Source organism: Danio aesculapii, chromosome 22 (assembly GCF_903798145.1).
Source record: "Danio aesculapii chromosome 22, fDanAes4.1, whole genome shotgun sequence".
Taxonomy (NCBI): domain Eukaryota; kingdom Metazoa; phylum Chordata; class Actinopteri; order Cypriniformes; family Danionidae; genus Danio; species Danio aesculapii.
The window spans coordinates 26,839,780-26,858,437 of record NC_079456.1 but is presented as its reverse complement, the minus strand read 5'-3'; the positions used below and the strand labels follow the sequence as shown (position 1 = coordinate 26,858,437).

Below are 18,658 nucleotides of genomic sequence, written 5' to 3'. Positions count from 1 at the left end.
TTGAATATTCTTGTGAGGATTATCCGGCTGGACAAAACGTGTAAGTGTAATGAACAGTGTTTGAACACAGAGCTTATTATTTGCAATCTTTGAAAAGCCTATGGGAAAATCCTATTGGGATTTTATCAAGGTAACCAGTTTTATTTATTCATTTATTTATTTATTTTTTAATTATGCAAGAAAGAACATTACAAAGATACAATATGAACAAGGAGACAAAGAGGGTTACATAAATAAAATTCCAGCAAATTAAACAAGTTTAAATGATTTACACCAAGAAAGCGTTTTACATGCAATGCAATTGTTAGAGTCTTTTAAAGAGTTCACATAAATTTCAAAGTCCTTTCTGAGAATAAAAAAGTAAGGGTGTTTCTTTGAAAATTTACATTTATGGTTTTTTGCTAAAAACAACAATAAATTAATAATAAATTTACAATGAAAAGGATCTACATTCAGCGAGTAACCAAAGAATACAATTTTTGGGGAGATGCAGTAGTTTGGAAATAAGAATTTTTTAATGAAATTGAAAAAGTCTACCCATAACACTTTACAGTAAGTACACTCCCAAAATAAATGGTTTAGTGTTTCATCATATTGAGTACAAAATGAGCAGTTAGGGGAACTATTGTTATTAAATTTAGCTAGTTTGGTATTTATTGGGTAGCAATTATGAATGATTTTGATTGAGACTTCAACAGCTTTATTAGATAAAAGAATTTTTTCCGAAGAAGCCAAACCTGTTTCCAATCTATGTCATCAAATGCATTATTCCAAAAACCTATGCAATCAGGTAAAGAGATCCGAGAACTATTAATAACCATGCGAATATCTTTGTTTGACATAGAACTGAGAAGAGTTTGATCAACAAAAAGATTTGTGTTGTCAAAAATTAAAGAATCTAAAGAACCTTTAGGGCCAGATTTGACTAAAGGTATAACACAATCAGGGATTGCACCAAAAACTATGCCATATTCTTTGGGGGGAACAGGAAAAGAAAACTGACGCATAAATTTTTTGTATGAAAAAGGGACATCACAGTCATCTAAGAGCTGACTAACTAAAAGTATATTTTTATTAAACCAATTATTTAAAAAAAGAGATTTGTTTTTATATCTAATATTTTTATTATTCCAAATAAAATAGGTACGTGGAGAAAAATTATAATTATATGTAAGGGACCAACATATTAAAGCCTGTTTATGAAAACTAGATACGTTTATTGGTATTTTAGAAACGTCAAAATTACAGCACAACAAAAAATGTAAACCTCCAACTGAGCTAAAAATATAATTTGGAATAAAATTCCAACATGATGTTGGGTTGTTTAAAAACATCTTTAACCACTTAATTTTAAATAAATTATTAAGTGTGGAAAAATCCACTAAATCGAATCCTCCCAAGGCCCGATCAGCTAGCATAACACTTTTTTTGATTAGGTGAGTTTTACAGTTCCAAACAAAGTCTACTATAATTTTGTCCAGTATTCGACAGATTTCCACTGATACATCCAGTGCCATAGCGGGATAGATAACCCGGGATAATCCATCTGCTTTAGAAAGTAACACTCTACCTGTTATAGATAAATCACGCTGTAACCAAGAATTTAATTTGCGCCGCATAGAGAGTATAAGAGGTTCAAAATTTAGCTTTGATCTCTTTTTTTGATCTGTACATACAATTATACCTAGATATTTAATTTCAGATTTAACTGGGATGTCACAAATTTTACTATCAGTAGTAGAGTCTTTTATAGATAAAAGTTCACATTTATGAATATTAAGATGTAAACCAGAAGCCAAGGAAAAAAGATTAATTTTGTCTAAATCTAAGATGACCTGATGTTTATTTTGTAAAAAAAGAGTTGTGTCATCAGCCAGTTGACTAATTAAAAACGATCGATTTGCCACAGAAATGCCTTTCAAATTACTATTTTGAATATCAAAGGCTAAAAGTTGCATAGGAAGAAGAAAAAGGTAAGGCGCAATAGGGCAGCCTTGACGAATGCCTCTATTAATATTAAATCTATGAGTGGTACCATGTTGTAATTTTACAGAAGCATTAGCATTACTGTACAAAGTTTGAATAGCATTAACAAAATTAGGACCAAAACCAAAAGTACTTGACGCTTTAAGAATAAAAGGGAACTCAATAGAAATCAAATGCTTTATAAAAATCAAGAAAAAGTAAAAAAACTGTCATCTGGAATCATCTCGGAGTAATCCAAAATATCAAGAACAAGTATTATATTGTTTGAGATAAGTCTATCCTTCAAAAAGCCAGACTGACATTCATCTATTATATCATCTAGAACATATTTAATCTTTTTGGCAAAAATCATAGCTAATATCTTATAATCATTATTCAGAAGACTTATGGGTCGCCAATTTTCCAACAGAGAAGGGTCTTTTTGAGGTTTTGGAATCAGATTTATAACACCCTGGGTCATAGAAGGAGGGAGAATACCTTTTTTGAGGCTTTCTAAATAAACATTAAAAAGAAATGGAGAAATATCATTCGAAAATTTCTTATAAAATTCTGTGGTTAAACCATCATTATCAGGAGATTTGTTTAATTTTAATTTGTCAATGGCCTCAGAAATATCTTTCATTTGAATTAGAGCTTCACATAAATTCTTGCTATGGTTATCAATTTTGCGAATAACGTCAGTGTCTAGAGAGTTAAAAAATAAATCCATATTCTGTTGGGAGTGTCTGGAGCAATAAAGGTCTTTGTAAAACTTTTCACAACAATTATAGATTTCTTTATAGTTCTTCAAAACTACTCCATTTACATTGAGGCTACTAATAGAGTTTAGATGGTTTCGCTGCTTTTCCAATTTAAAGAAATAGTTGGAATTGCGTTCTCCCTCCTCCAACCATCTTCTTCTTGAGCGAACAAAAGCACCCATTGCTTTCTGAATATACAGATTATCTAATGAATTTTGAAGTTCAACCAATTCTGATTTCTGGTCGATAGATAAGTTTTCAAAAGGAGTGCATGACATGCTAACAAGTTTTTTAATAATATCAAGTTCCTCTGCTTTATGCTGTTTTGCTTTTTGACTTCCAGCTTTGATTAAAAGTAATCTAATATTATATTTTAGCAGCTCCCAGTTAGATCCAAAATTATCTTTAGCTTGAGCTTTGTTGAGAAAAAAAATGTATCTTAGATACCACAGAATGACAAATTTGTGCATCCTCTAATAAAAGAAAATTAAGTTTCCAGTAAGGCAAGGCAAGGCAAGGCAAGTTTATTTATATAGCACATTTCATACACAGTGGCAATTCAAAGTGCTTTACATAAACAGGAATAAAAGAAACAAGTATAAGAGAAATAAAAACAAATAATAGAAATGGTAAAAATAAAAATAAAATAAAATAAAAGCTGATAAAATGTGTTATAAAAGAATTAAAAAGAAGAGAAAAACATAGTAGTTCGACGTAGCACAGTGCTTATTCAGTAAAGGCACAGCTAAACAGATGTGTTTTCAGTCTTGATTTGAACGTGCCTAATGTTGGAGCACATCTGATCATTTCTGGAAGCTGATTCCAGCAGCGAGGGGCGTAGTAGCTGAAAGCCGATTCACCCTGCTTTGACTTAACTCTTGGGATTTCTAATCTATTTGATCCTAAAGATCTGAGTGATCTGTTAGGTTTGTATTCAGTGAGCATATCTATAATGTATTGAGGTCCTAGGCCATTTAGTGATTTATAGTCCAGTAATAATACTTTAAAATCTATTCTGAATGTAACTGGGAGCCAGTGTAAAGACCTGAGGACAGGTGTGATGTGCTCTGATTTCCTGGTTCTGCTCAGAATTCTGGCCGCAGCGTTCTGGATAAGCTGCAACTGTCTGACTGTCTTTTTGGGAAGGCCAGTGAGGAGGCCATTACAGTAATCCATCCTGCTGCTGATAAAAGCATGAACAAGTTTCTCTAAGTCTTCACTGGAAACAAAGCATCTAATTCTTGCAATGTTTTTGAGATGATAGTATGCTGATTTACTAACTGCTTTGATATGACTATTAAAACTCAGATCTGACTCCAGAGTCACACCAAGATTCTTGACCTTATTTTTTTTTTGTTTGACCCTTAGAGCCAAGGTACGCATTCACCTTGAAAACCTCATCTCTGTTCCCAAACGCAATCACTTCAGTTTTCTCTTTGTTTAACTGAAGAAAGTTTTGGCACATCCAATTGTTAATTTCATCAATGCATTGGCAGAGGGTGTCAATGGGGCTGTAGTCATTAGGCAGTAAGGCTAGGTAGATCTGAGTGTCATCAGCATAGCTGTGATAGGAGATTTGTTTTTTTCTCATTATTCGGCTCAGAGGGAGCATATAAAGGTTGAACAGGAGAGGTGCCAGAATCGAGCCTTGTGGGACTCCACATGTCATGGGTGTCCACCTCGACCTATGGTCACCTATACTGACATAGTAACCTCTTCCTTCAAGGTAAGATCTGAACCATTTGAGGACCGTCCCAGACAGCCCAACCCAGTTTTCCAGCCTATCCAGAAGTATGCTGTGATCGACAGTGTCAAATGCGGCACTGAGATCGAGCAGTACCAGCACTGTTAGTTTACCTGAATCTGTAATTAGGCGGATGTCATTGATTATCTTTATAAGGGCACTCTCTGTACTGTGATGTGGTCTGAAACCAGATTGAAAATTGTCTAAACACCCCTTGAAGTTTAAGAACTTGTTAACCTGGTTAAAAACAACTTTTTCAATGATTTTGCCAATGAAAGGGAGATTTGAGATGGGCCTGTAATTGCTCAATATGGTGTTATCCAGGTTGCTCTTCTTCAAGAGGGGTTTAACAACTGCAGTTTTACGTGAGTTAGGAAAAATCCCTGAGAGAAGTGAAGCATTTACCACTTTTAGAAGATCCATTTCTAAACAGGTAAACACCGTTTTAAAGAATGATGTGGGGAGCGTGTCAAGAGTGCAGGTTGATGTTTTCATAATTTGCACGATCTCTTCTAAGATTTTGCCATTAATTGCCATGAAATCGGACATAATGTCTGATTTCTTATGTTGTGGTTGAGCTAGTCTGACTTCGACACAACTTGGCTGATTGGATGAGCTGATTGCCTTTCTAATATTATTGATCTTGTCAGTAAAGAAATGAGCAAACTCATTACATTTGCTTTCAGAGAGTAGCTCACTGGGAATCCAACTGGGGGGGGGGGGGGGGGGGGGGATGTTGTGAGTTTCTCTATCGTTGCAAAGAGTTTACGAGCATTGTTTACGTTGCTGTTTATAAGGCTTGAAAAGAAAGTCTGCCTAGCAGTTTTTAGTTCCATATTAAAAGCACGAAGACTGTCTTTATAGATATTATAATGGACTACTAGTTTTGTCTTTCTCCACATACGCTCAGCTTTTCTGCACTGTCTTTTCGTCATTTGTATTCTTGGGGACCTAGTCCAAGATCCCCTTTGCCTGCTAGTTATATTCTTGGCTTTAACAGGAGCAATGCCGTCTATGACATTCTTAACTTTAGAGTTAAACAAATCAAGGAGAGAATCAACAGAGTCTGCAGATATACTTGGTGCTAGCGATATGGCCTTCATAAACTGCTCATTAGTGTTCTCATTTATGCATCTCTTTCTGACAAAGACAGATCTGTCTTTAATAGCTGGAGTGATCAATATGTCAAAGAAAATACAGAAATGATCAGATAGTGCAACATCCTTAACAACAGTTGAAGAAATGTGTAAACCCTTAGTTATAAGTAGATCAAGAGTGTGTCCACAATTGTGTGTGGGTCCTTGAACATGCTGAGGTCTAGGAGGTGATCTGTCTAAATTATTATTTATAGTCTGATTGAAGTCTCCACTCAAGATAATAAATATGCTATGATATTTAGATTTAAAATACTCTAAATGTGTTTCTATAGAATTAAATAGTTTAAGGTTATTTTTTGCTGTATTAAACCCATAAATGTTACCCAAAACAAAGAAAATATCATTTAAAGTAATCAGTAAAAAATGTAATGGCCTTCAGGATCAGCTATTGTTTCTATAATCTTTCCTCTAAACTTGTGCTTTAAAGTTAAAACACCTGCAGAATAATTTGAGCCAAATGAAGAAAATAATTCATCACCCCACTGTGGCTTCCAAAACTTAATATCACTAGAATTTGCATGTGACTCTTGTATGAAACAAAAAACAGTGTTGATCGATTTTGCATATAAGAAAATAGCTTTACGTTTAATATCATTATGCAACCCTCTTGCATTAACTGAACAAATAGACAAATTTGGAAACATTAACAATGACACCAGAACGGTAGGAACAGGTGAATTAGCCCTAGATATCCCATGAATAAAATCTTTTAAACAACGATATTGGGATCATTAGAAAATCTAAATCAATAGCATGTTATGACAAAAAATAAAAAATAAAAATCTAAATTACCAGAAATAAAAATGAAATAAATATACAAATAAATCAATATAGATACTAATAAAGAAAAAAAGTGCTTCAAGTCTAAATCAAAAACTTTGATTTTTGTATAGCACTTAATAAAAATAGAAGTATAATTGTAATCATAATCGAATAAAATAATATATATAAAGAAAAAAAAAAGTCCACCATTATTAAAATGAAACCTTTGGCCAAAAAAGTAGCAGACCTAATAGCAACCTTATTTGGGTATGATTCATTCGGCGACTTCCATATTCTGTGAAACAAGTTCTTTACCATCAACAAACGCCTTTGGACCGACAAAATAAGCGCGGCGTCCTTGTTGCCGAGCTCTCTCCACAAGTGGCCAAAGTTTATTGCGCTGCTCTCGATCTTCGGGGGACAGATCCTCCGCGAACCGCAAGTGATGTTTTGTTAGATAGGGAGAGTTCTTTGCAGCTTTCCAGAGAGCATCACGAAAGTGACGCATTGTGAACTGTAGAATAATCCCTCAAGGTTTTTTTTCAGAGGACAGAGCACTCTCGCTCCTCATCTTACCCAAACGATGTACCACATCAATGAGCTCGTGAGCTTTTCTAGCAAAGGTTGGGATGACAGCCTCACATATATCAAGAACTTTCTGTCTGACGTTTTCTCCTTGTTGTTCAGATAAACCGTAGAGCCACAAATTCCACCTCCTCTGATATCTGGAGAGATCCTGTACCTTATTTCCAACTCTCCGATTTTTTTTTCAGCAGTTGTGACTCGTTCTATTTTGTTCTTCCTGACCGCCAGAGGCAGTGCTTCACACTGGATATCATCCCATCGCAGATGCACAGGTCGAGTCTAATACAAACTAAGTCCCTCATGACCAGGAAGACTCGGGATCCTCCCCTATTTAATCCCGTAACTTCCTGCAAACTGTCCCTATAATCTTCTCGAGCGTATGTACTACAGGTCAGAGAATTTTAAGGAAGACACGCCGAAGCCATTATCAGCCTCGTAACAATTCTGGTGTTACGTGACTACACGTCCTCCAGAGGCTGCATTGGTTCAGTTAAGGTTCTTAAAAATAAGGTGAGTATAATTACACGTCTGCTATGTTGCAGCCATAGAGTGATTTTCGCTTGGGTTGCTACTGTATTCTACACGAGTACTGCAGCAAGAGTGATTACGCTCTGCGGTGCGGTATTTATGTTCCACGAGTGTATGTGCGCGTCTCTGTTGAATATATTACTGAGTGGTGAATCAGCTCCTCTGCGTTGTTATAGCTGTTCAGGTTGTGTTCGCCCGGGGGCGCTATTGGACTGTGTTGTAATTTCTTGCAACAGTATATTAAGAGTGACTGCTCTGTTGTCAGTTCTTGTGATTCATTGATTATAGTTATTCGCTTGATTTAAAAAAAATAAATAAATAAATACAAATAAAATAAATAAATAAATAAAAATAAAATAAAAATGGAAAAATCATCTCAATTATGCACATTGTGCATGGCTATTATGCAAAAGGATGATGGTCATGATTGCTGCCCATCCTGCTTGGGTTTGGAACACCTGAAACAGGGTCTCACAGAGGATGCCTGCATGAATTGCAGAGTTTTGTCTTGGGAAAGGAGGACTTCGAGAATAGCTTCAGTGGAAGGGCTGTTGGTTGATGCTCCGCCAGCACCACCCCCACCACGTAAGGTGATAACCAGACGAAAGCATACTGTGGATGCAGGTGCTATTTTGAGTAAAAGATCAAAAGATCCATTAGCTAAGAAGATGGATGTGTTAACTGCTGAGTTTGCCCAAATTAAATCACTTATTATGAATTTGCAATCGGGAGAAAAGCTAGTTTCATCAGTTGAAAACCCCACTTTACAGTTACCTGTTTCTGAAGAGGATGCTATATCGATGGCTGCTTCTCAAAGCCAGTTTTTTGAGGAAGATGAAAGTGAAATTACTGCGGAAAATCAGTCTTCGCTTTCTTTAAACGAATCTCATGATACTGGTGTATCCACAGAAAGCTCTCAGTCAGAGCAAGAAGTAGTGAAAAGCGCACTTCGGGCAGCATTGGCCCGCTTGGGTCTTGATACAGCCCCATTAGCAGCCCCACCAACTTCGGCTTTCTTTAGGGGTATGGTTCAGCCATCTGCTCTCACAATTCCACCATCAAAGGATTATATTTAGGAACTACATAAATGTTGGGCTAATCCAAAATCACTGACCCACCATACAAGTGCCAGCAGGGCCTTGGCTGCGATGCAAGATGCAGATATTTTTGGGCTGGGTCAGATGCCTAAGGTTGATCTTATCATTGCTTCTTTTGTTCTTTCCCCGGATGAGGTTGTGAAACCTAATGTCCGCTGCCCAAGGCCTCAGTGTCGAATTACTGATGATCTTCTTATACAGGCATATAACACTGCAGCACGTATGGGTCGCATTGGCAACTCTCTCTCTCATCTTGTATTAGCAATGTCTCAATCTCTGCAGTCAGCTGAGAGAGACACTATAGTCCAAGACTTCAGTGATGCTACTTTACAATCAGTGGCTTTCATGACAAGAGAATTGGGTAGACTCATGTCAACACTCACACAAGCGCGACGACAGGTCTGGCTTGGTCAATCACCTCTGTCTGAATCTTGTAGGAAGACTCTGAGAGACTTACCAGTAGTTCCTGGACAGATATTTGGCCCAGCAGCTCAACAGACATTAGAACGTAGTGTACAGGCCAATCAGACCAGACAGCAATATGCAGACCTAAGGAGAGGTCCGTCAACTTGCTTGCAGTACAGGCAGACTCCTAGGTGCAATGAAGCACCACAATTTCAAACTCCTACAAACCCAGCAGGTGTCCGTAGAAGCCAATATCAGCACTTGGACAGGTTTCATGGGGTAGAACGATTCGTTCAGCGACCTTAAGGACAGGGCCGACAATCTTTTCAGGTCCCAAGGGGCAGAGCACCAACCCAGCAGCCTTCCAGGAATAATAAAGGCCAGAGATGCAGGACCTGAAGGTCTGCGGCTGTCTGTCGGACGTTTTTCTCATCAGCAGCTCAAGTACTGGGAGACAACAACCTCAGACACTTGGGTTTTAGCAACTTTAATTCAGGGATACAAGTTGCAGTTCCGACGGCGGCCTCCTACTTTCAGAGGGGTAAGAATGACTACAGTCTCAGACCCCAACAGCACGAATGCCTTAAAACTAGAAATAAAAAAACTTACAGAAAGAAGCGATCGAGCCAGTAAAATGGTCAGAACGGCTCAATGGGTTCTATTCAATATACTTTGTTGTCCCAAAAAAAGGCGGTGGAATGAGACCTATACTCGATCTTCGGTCTCTCAACAAGTTTCTAAAGGTATTACCCTTTCGCATGTTGCACGTAACAGATGTTCTCCAGTCAGTTAGACAAGGACAATGGTTCACCACAATAGACTTAAAGGATGCTTACTTCCATATTCCAATCACCCCACAGCACAGACCGTTCCTTCGGTTTGCATTCCAAGAACAGGTGTATCAGTTCCGGGTACTTCCATTCGGGCTGTCTCTATCACCAAGGGTCTTCACCAGGTGCGTTGCAGCAGCACTTGCCCCAATGCAAGCCAAAGGATTACGAATACTCCCATATCTGGATGACTGGCTTCTTTGCTCTCATTCTCAGGAGCAGGCAGTGGTAGATGCTGCTCAGTTGCTTTCCCACATTGCCCAACTGGGCCTGGAAGTGAACTTCAGCAAGAGCCAGTTAACTCCAACTCAGTCCATAAAGTACATTGGGATTGTACTGGACTCCCGATTGATGATAGCCTTCCCAACAGAACAGCGGTTGGATGCTATTCTGCTTCTCATTCAACGATTCCGAAACCAAACCAAGCTACCATTCAGGTGCTTTCTCAGACTCATGGGTATGCTGGCAGCAGCAGCCATGGTCATACCATTGGGCCTACTCTCACTTCGTCCCTTTCAGAGATGGGTGAACGGATTGCACTTAGATCCCATGAGGCACAAGAACACAATGGTCAAAGTAAAACAGAAAGGCTTTCTCACATTGCAACCATGGAGGAACAGAGCTTATCTAAAACAGGGAGTTGCTCTGGGCAGGATTCCATCTCGTCGAGAGGTAGTCCAGACCGATGCTTCTCTTTCAGGCTGGGGGGCAGTCTGGAGACACAGAATAATCAGAGGGCATTGGAACTCCAAGCAAAAAGGAGAGAACATAAACACACTGGAACTATGGGCAGTGATGCTGGCATTGAAGTATTTTGCTCGGAATCTGCTAGGCAGGCATGTTCTTGTCAGGTCAGACAATACTTCAGTTATTTACCACATCAACCATCAAGGGGGCACAAGGTCCAGCCAGTCTCTTCGAGTATCACAGAAACTGTTGACCTGGGCATTTCCTCGGTTGGCAAGCCTCAGAGCAATGCACAGACCAGGGGTGAACAATGCAGTGGCAGATTTCCTGTCACGGCACAAGCCTCCAGAAGGGGAGTGGAAACTCAACCCAGAGGTAGTGGAGATGATATGGCAGCGGTTCGGCAGGGCAGAAGTAGACCTTTTTGCGTCAGCAGCGTCAACCCAGTGCCCTCTCTGGTTTTCTCTGTCAGAGGAGTCCAGCCCCCTAGGGCAGGATGCTCTAGCACACGACTGGCCACATCAGCTGCTGTATGCCTTCCCTCCAATACCGCTGATATTGGCAACCGTTCACAGAGTCTTTCAAGGGTGCCACAGGGTTCTGTTAGTAGCACCAAACTGGCCGGGGAGACCTTGGTTCCCAATGATGCACAGGCTCCTAGAGGGGAAACCCTGGAGCCTTCCCAGGAGGAGGGACCTCCTCCACCAGTTGGGGGGTCAGATTTGGCACCCGAATCCGGACCACCTTCAGCTTTGTGCTTGGCCTCTGAGGGGCCAGAATCACTTTTAAGAGTCTGTGATCAGGAGGTGCAAAACACTATAATGAACTCTAGAGCTCCTTCCACTAGGAGCGCTTACGCTTATAGGTGGAAGCTGTTCTCAAATTGGTGTAAAGAGGAAAACGTATCCCCAGAAGAATGCCCTGTTCCCTTGGTGTTACGTTTTTTGCAATCTCTGTTGGAAAACAATCGAGCAGCTTCCACGCTGAAAGACTATGTAGCTGCAATTTCAGCGCATCATGTTAGAATAGAGGGTCACACATTGGGATCTCATACCTTGATTACTCAATTTCTAAGAGGGGTACAGCGATTACGACCCCCGCAGAAAATTAGAGTACCTTCATGGGATTTGAGTCTAGTCTTGAAATCCCTTACACTACCTCCTTTTGAACCCCTGGAGCACAGTGACTTAAAGTGGCTATCATTGAAAACTGCTTTTCTTTTAGCAATTACTTCGGCAAAGCGAGTGGGTGAGCTACACGCATTATCTGTCAATACAACCTGCATGCGTTGGAATGCAGATAGTTCAGCAGTGACACTGTGGCCAAACCCAACTTTTTTCCCCAAAAGACTCTCAGCCTTTTTCCAAAATCAAGCAATTGAACTGGCAGCATTTAATCCTCCTACAGAGGATACAGAAGAAGGAACTAATTATAAACTTATGTTATACACAAGGGGTATATCGACATCTTGGGCCGCACTAAAGGGTGTTCCCCTAAATGATATTTGTGCAGCGGCTTCTTGGTCGTCTACGAATATGTTTTCCAGATACTACAGATGTAATGTGGCTACATTAAACACTTTTGAAACCGCTGTCCTGTGGGGACCTTCAACTTCCTAAAGGTAAACAGCCTCCTCATGACCTTGTGGCTATAAGTCATCCAGTGTGAAGCACTGCCTCTGGTGGTCAGGAAGAACGAAATAGAACGAGATTTACGTATGTAAATGCGGTTCTATAAGTTCTGGATGACCGCCAGAGTTCTCTGTCACTCGGAGTCTAGACAAGAAGATTCCATAGGGACAGTTTGCAGGAAGTTACGGGATTAAATAGGGGAGGATCCCAATCTTCCTGGTCATGAGGGACTTTGTTTGTACTAGACTCGACCTGTGCATCTGCGATGGGATGATATCCAGTGTGAAGCACTGCCTCTGGCGGTCATCCAGAACTCATAGAACCGCATTTACATACGTAAATCTCGTTTAACGACTCGCTCCACTTTTCCCTTCACATCCTTGATCTCTTCTGCCAGAAATTCAACTGACAATTTAAGCTCCTCGATGCCCTTATAAAGGATGTCGGCTCTCTGATTAATAATGGACTTGAGGGATGATATAATTACAGTGGCTAAAGGAGACTGTGTTACAAACCCCTGATGTTAGTTCAGGGGATGGTGGGGTTTGACATTTATTTGTAATTAAAATATATTTATACAAACAGTAAATAAGTGCTAAAGACAACCAAAATAATACCAAAATTGTGATTTTTATTTATATTTCCCAAAGTGAACAAAAACAACGAATAAATCCAAAATAAAGAAAATAAAGTAAGGCAAAATATACTATTTACAATATTTACAACACTGAAACAAATACAAAGACAGAACAGCTGGCAGAAGGGACATGGACGGCGCTAAAGGAACGAAAAGAACAAAACCCTAACTAAATCTAACTTCCCAAAAGCATCTAGCTAACTAACTATGTGAAACAAAATAATTAGCACGCGAAGAGTCTTCCGAGTCCTGACTGTCTACACTATCTATCTATCCAAAAGTACAAGGGGTGGCGCTCGCCCCTAACCTAATGTACTATACAGAAGAGTAGTCCTAAGTGTTGCAAAATGTATGTCACGTGACCTTCTTACCTGTCCGCTTCGTCCAAGCCTCGTAAACAACGTTTAAACAGAGAAATGGAGGGATGTACAAATAACGGACGGATAACGTGCACACAGAAATGGGCAACAACAAAATACACAGTTAGACGGGTTTTTTCGTAATGCAACGCAACAAGAAAACAAGATAAGAAAGGGAAAAAAGAGAGGGAGCTGGTGAGTGGTCTGGCGCACGCTTTTATGGTGGGTGGTCTTTGCTTATTGGATGTGAAGTAAGAATGACGTAACCGGGGGAGAAATGACTGACAGCTGAATAGACCAATGAACGGAACCTGTGAATAAAGAAAGCAGATATGGGAGAGCAGAGCGAGAGAGAAAACACAAACAGAGCACAAATAACACAAATATGTAACAGACTGCAAGTCTTCAACGGCGTCATCATCGCCATTTCTGCCTTTTTTTTTGTTTAGGTTCCTTAAGTGGAGTTTCGGGTAGTGGAATGAGTAGGCCTACATCTGAGGCCAAGTCCACCGTAACACAGGCACCAAGACTTAAAGATGAATCCATCGATTTTGATTTGCGTTTTTTATCCTTTGACATAGTCCATAAATTTATCGAACAAGATCAATCACAGCACTAACAAAAAGTAAAGTATCCAAGAAAGAGTGAGCCATGGCAACAAACACGCTTAATTAACTTGCATAACAGACATTAAAAAAAAAAAAAATTAAATGTGTAACGTTAAGTATATCCAAAAGATCCCCTCACTGATCAGAAAAAGTTTAGAGTGAAGAATACATGTTATGTCAAACGATCTGGGCTGAGAACTGAGGGCAAAGAGTCAAATGTCCCAGGACTGATTCACCTGCGCTGTCAACTTCACGCTGCCATTTTCCAAACAAAACCAGGGAACCAGTTTTATGCTAGCAGCCAATTCGCCTAAGTGACGTCATAGTTCCTCCACTCTATGCGGTAGGTGTTTTTTTCATGAATAGGATTTTTTTACTTTTATATTTTTACTGTTATTGGTTTCAATAACAGTTAACAATAGAGTGCAGAAACTTGGAATATTAGAAAAAATTAAGATGCTGTTAATGCGGTAGGTGGTGCTGCTGCAGACCCTTTTCACATGACGTCATGCCGTTTCCAGTTTCACTCCACGCAGTGTATGGTTACTTCCGCCTACACAGAAATCCCCATAGAGAACTCAGCCAGTCAGCTGTATATTTACTACAGAAACGGTTAGACTGTAACTATGACTGTTTTCTGTTGTCTGCACCCAAGGTGAGACATCTGACGTCTAAAAAATCTTACAGATCATCCAGATTTCAGCTTGAACCAAGAAAAATAGGACTTTAAACAGTCTATTGCTTTGTGTTGCTGTCTTTACTGCAGATGAAGTTGGTATGGACTTGTCAGTATTTGTCAAATAAAGATTTCAGATGTTTACACGGGTGCTCAACATTTTTTTTATGCCAGAATTATTATTATTTTTTTTTTTTATTTTGTGTCCTGAAGAATAAAAAATAAATAAAACGGTGTGCGTTTCACTGTGGTTCTATACAGTGGACAGCTGATTCACAAACACATTCATATTGTTCACATTCTACTGCTCAGTTCTCTGCCATTTTATTTCTATAAAGGTATTTTATTCATGAACATAAAACATTTATGTCTATTTAATATTTAAATGAAATAACAATGTTGTATGTGACTCTTAATAATCAAACAAAAGCATTAAAAAAATTACAGTTGCAAAAATAACACTAAGAAGACTGTATTTGAATTCAGTATTATTAGATTATGAATTTATTTGTAGCGTTATTAATTAAAATGCAGTACTAATATCAAATTAAATCCACCCAAAAGGTGGCGGTAGGACATAATTTCTTCAAATGGAGAAACTGAACAAAACATTAATAGATCAGTAAATAATAAATTATGAAACTGGTTGCATTTATAGACCAAATGATATAAATTTATATTCAGAGCAGCATTAAAGTAAAAATAAATCCATTATTGAGGAAAAAAAACTAATTAATAAGTGAAAAGGTTGCAAACATATGCTTTTCTTGATAAACAATAGCTTATACCTATTCTTAATAACTTAAAGAATCATTTTCAAACTCAGAAAGCAGTTCATTATTAAAAGAGAAACATTTGGACACAAGCCCAATACTAATAATAGTCTTAAATCAGATCGTGCAATGTTAATATTTTTATTTGTACATTTTCCAGAGAAGTCTCCCATTCATTCAAAGGTAAACCAGAACTAAAAATACACTGTGTTGCAAATAGGGGGAAGTGAAGCGACGTCATTGTGAAAAGGGTCTAATGTGCAGCTACTCCAGTTGTGCAGGATGATACTATTGGTCCAAAGGACGGGACACTTTCATTTCAAGGGGGAACTTTCTCTCCGATAGAAAAAAAGTGACTTATTTTAGATTTCAAATGCTGAAATACACATCAGTTGTAGCAAAACAATCCTTTACAGTTCATGAAATACACCACGGTTGTCTGTGAAAAGGGCAATCATATATGATCTGACAACGTACTTACTTCATATATTGTGTGCATAATTAGACATTTTGTGCTGTCCGTATCTGTACTTTTTCTGGGAACAGCTATGCAAAAAAATCAGCTCTGAGAAAAAAGATTTGAGCACTAAGCCTCGCAGTGTGAACGCAGCCTACAGTCCTGTTGTGTCGTTGATAAACCTGTTGTGTTTTATTCTGCTAGAACATGCCGTTTACTGTAAAACACACACACACACACACACACACACACACACACATCTTGATTTAATGGCGGATTGCAACCTACTGTACCAGGACGTGTAACTTCAAGGGTTAAATAATTAAAATGAAAAATTAAAAAATGATAATCATCTATATCTTATGCTCCAGTCCCGTATCTCTAAGGAAGTTTAAAATAGCCTTGCTAATTTCCCACATATTTCTCAACTGCCCCAATAATCCTTTCAATCTCCATTCTTGTTCTAATTCATACATTATTTCCTTCAAGATTTTCCTTTCTGACTTATATTTATTACATTTCATAAGGACGTGCTCTACATTTTCTGTTATATTACACTCGTCACATTTATCTGATAAACTTTTCCCCATTAAAGCAGGAGTGAAATTTAAACTACTATGTCCTAATCTTAGTCTAGTCATTAGCACTTCCTCTTTTCTGCATTTGCCTTTATAAAGGCAATATTATTATAATTATTTTTATTATATTATTATTGATTGATAATGTTTATTAACTTCCCTTCAGAACTGTTATGCGCCGGTCACTCATCCTCGTGTTGTCCTTTGTGGGACTGCAGATTGGTGTGGCACACAGGTGTCGCTCATTACCACTCACACCAGCGGCCTATAAATTTGAATCAGTAAAGGCTGCATGGAATGTTGAGGACAACAGCAGAATCATGTTTTCTATCAGTTTATTTCTCACCTGTGAGTTTCTTACTGAATTGAGAAAGCAGATGTGTGGTGTAATTGTATTTTAGATATATTGTTTTCATGTGAATTTTTTTTTCTTTTTATCAGGTTTTGTGCTACTAATAATGTGAATAGAAACGCACAAGTGTCTTAATCAGTTCTGTCTTGTTCATTTCAGTAATTCTTCTGAACTCCAGCCTGCTAATATCTGCAAATGGTGGCCATGGTCATGATGATGATGATGATGATGATGATTACTGTAGGAGGTCTTCTAGTGAGTGTCATATCCCAAAAAATCCCCCCCCCCAGAGTTTCTTTAAGTAGGTGAAATTTGTTACTGAAGCTGGACTGTCCTATTTACAGGAACCGCAACTGAGTGTGAAGGACTTAATCTGGTGCTGTCTTGTCCTAGTAAGCTGTTAAAGTGTCCCAATATATTTAGGCATGTGGGATAAATATTGTGGTATTAGTGTGTGTTTTTTTTTTTTTTTTCTCTCTCCTTTCTCCCTCTGTAGGATTTCGTAAGATCCACATACTTGCTGCAAACTATGGACGTACAGATAGAAGAACCTGCATTGACCATCGTCCATGGGGTCAAATCCGAAAAACCAACTGCATTTCACGCAACTCTCTGTACATTGTGTCCAGAAGGTATAAGTTTTTTTTTTTTTTTTTTCTTCCCCTCTAAGGCTTTAACAGTTTTGATTTATCGATAGATGGGGGCATGTGATTGGCATATAAACTTTTGTATGGTGTTTTATAAGCATTATACACAACTAAAACAAACCGGCATGTCCAATTTAATCAAATGGGTTTCATGAATTGTCTGTGTAGCTGTGATGGACATCGGAGCTGCACCATATCAGCCACCAACAGTGTATTCTCTGATCCATGTGTCGGCACATACAAGTTCCTGAGAGTCAAATACTGCTGCAAGCGTAAGTTATTGTGCCAAGCAGCAAAGTTATTCGAGATGAGTTAAAACTCCCATTTAAGCCATAGTTTTAATTTTGCAGGTCGTAGGGGCTGATCTTGTGGATTTGACCTTTTTTGTCAACATCTTCTCATTGGGAACACAAAGTTTCTGAAGCCTTCCCTCATGAAGATTAACCTTCTCACTAATTGTTAAACCATGTTGGCTTTGGATGTGCTGTAGTGTAACTGTAGCATTTAAATGGTTAACCAAAATCTGATTTGTTCCACAAATACATGAACTTTCCCTTTTGAGTATGGTTCACAACTGGCAATATTATCCTTTGTGCTGTTTGCATTAAATTCATTTTGAAATAAAAGTTGGTTCTCTATGTCCTGTTTTATTCTAGTTAAAAGATTAAGTTTTATTATCAAGGGTCTTTTGAAACCTGTTTGTATAAGATGTATTAAGACCTTGGCCGGACTTCTTAAAGCTGGCAAAAGTTACATCAAACCTTTTCAAAAACTGAAAGATGAGCTGCTGCAAATGAAACTCATTGGAGCCCGTTCTGTTTACTCAACTTTAGTGAATTTTTCCATGAGTTACCCAAATATGAACCATAGAATGATGGAAATGTTGCTAGGATTTTAAACGCATTAAATCTTTAGGCACAAGCTATTATTCTCTCACACACACACACATGCGCTTTTTGGGGGACAGACTTTACAATCATCATCTGTGGGGACCACCCTTTCTAAAGGTTTCAGAGGTCTGATAAAAATCAGCATTTATACCTGCATATAATGATGATGATTTAAAAATTGTTCATGGTATTTCCAAAACTGAATGAATGTCACTTACAAGGACCTCATATGCATATTATCTGCATTATACAAACACGCATTAGTTTATGATTTGTGGTGATCCTGCAAACACACATTCCTTTATGGTGTGTGTGGGGACTTGATTTTGAATCTCACATAGAGCTCTTGTGGTTTTCTTTCATTCTGCACCCCTCACATTTTTCTGTAACTTATAATATAAGTACAGCTTTGTCTTTTGTAGGAAAATATATCCATATTTTAAGATGTAGGACGACGTTCATATGTAAACATCTATTCTCTCACACACACACACACACACTTTATATATATTTTTTTAAACAATTTTTC

At 38.3% G+C, this 18,658-nt stretch overlaps 1 protein-coding gene across 1 annotated transcript in view; it reads left to right on the top strand.

Moving 5' to 3' along the window:
- LOC130216433 (D-galactoside-specific lectin-like) overlaps positions 1-17,829 on the top strand; it is a 34,239-nt gene extending 16,410 nt beyond the window's left edge. Inside the window, exons 2-6 of the mRNA XM_056448327.1 lie at positions 16,752-16,847; positions 16,937-16,984; positions 17,089-17,224; positions 17,408-17,511; positions 17,590-17,829. Coding sequence (XP_056304302.1) covers positions 16,752-16,847; positions 16,937-16,984; positions 17,089-17,224; positions 17,408-17,511; positions 17,590-17,603 — 398 coding nt within the window. The 3' untranslated portion in view covers positions 17,604-17,829. The remainder of the gene's footprint in view (positions 1-16,751; positions 16,848-16,936; positions 16,985-17,088; positions 17,225-17,407; positions 17,512-17,589) is intronic.
- The last annotated feature ends 829 nt before the right edge of the window (positions 17,830-18,658 follow it).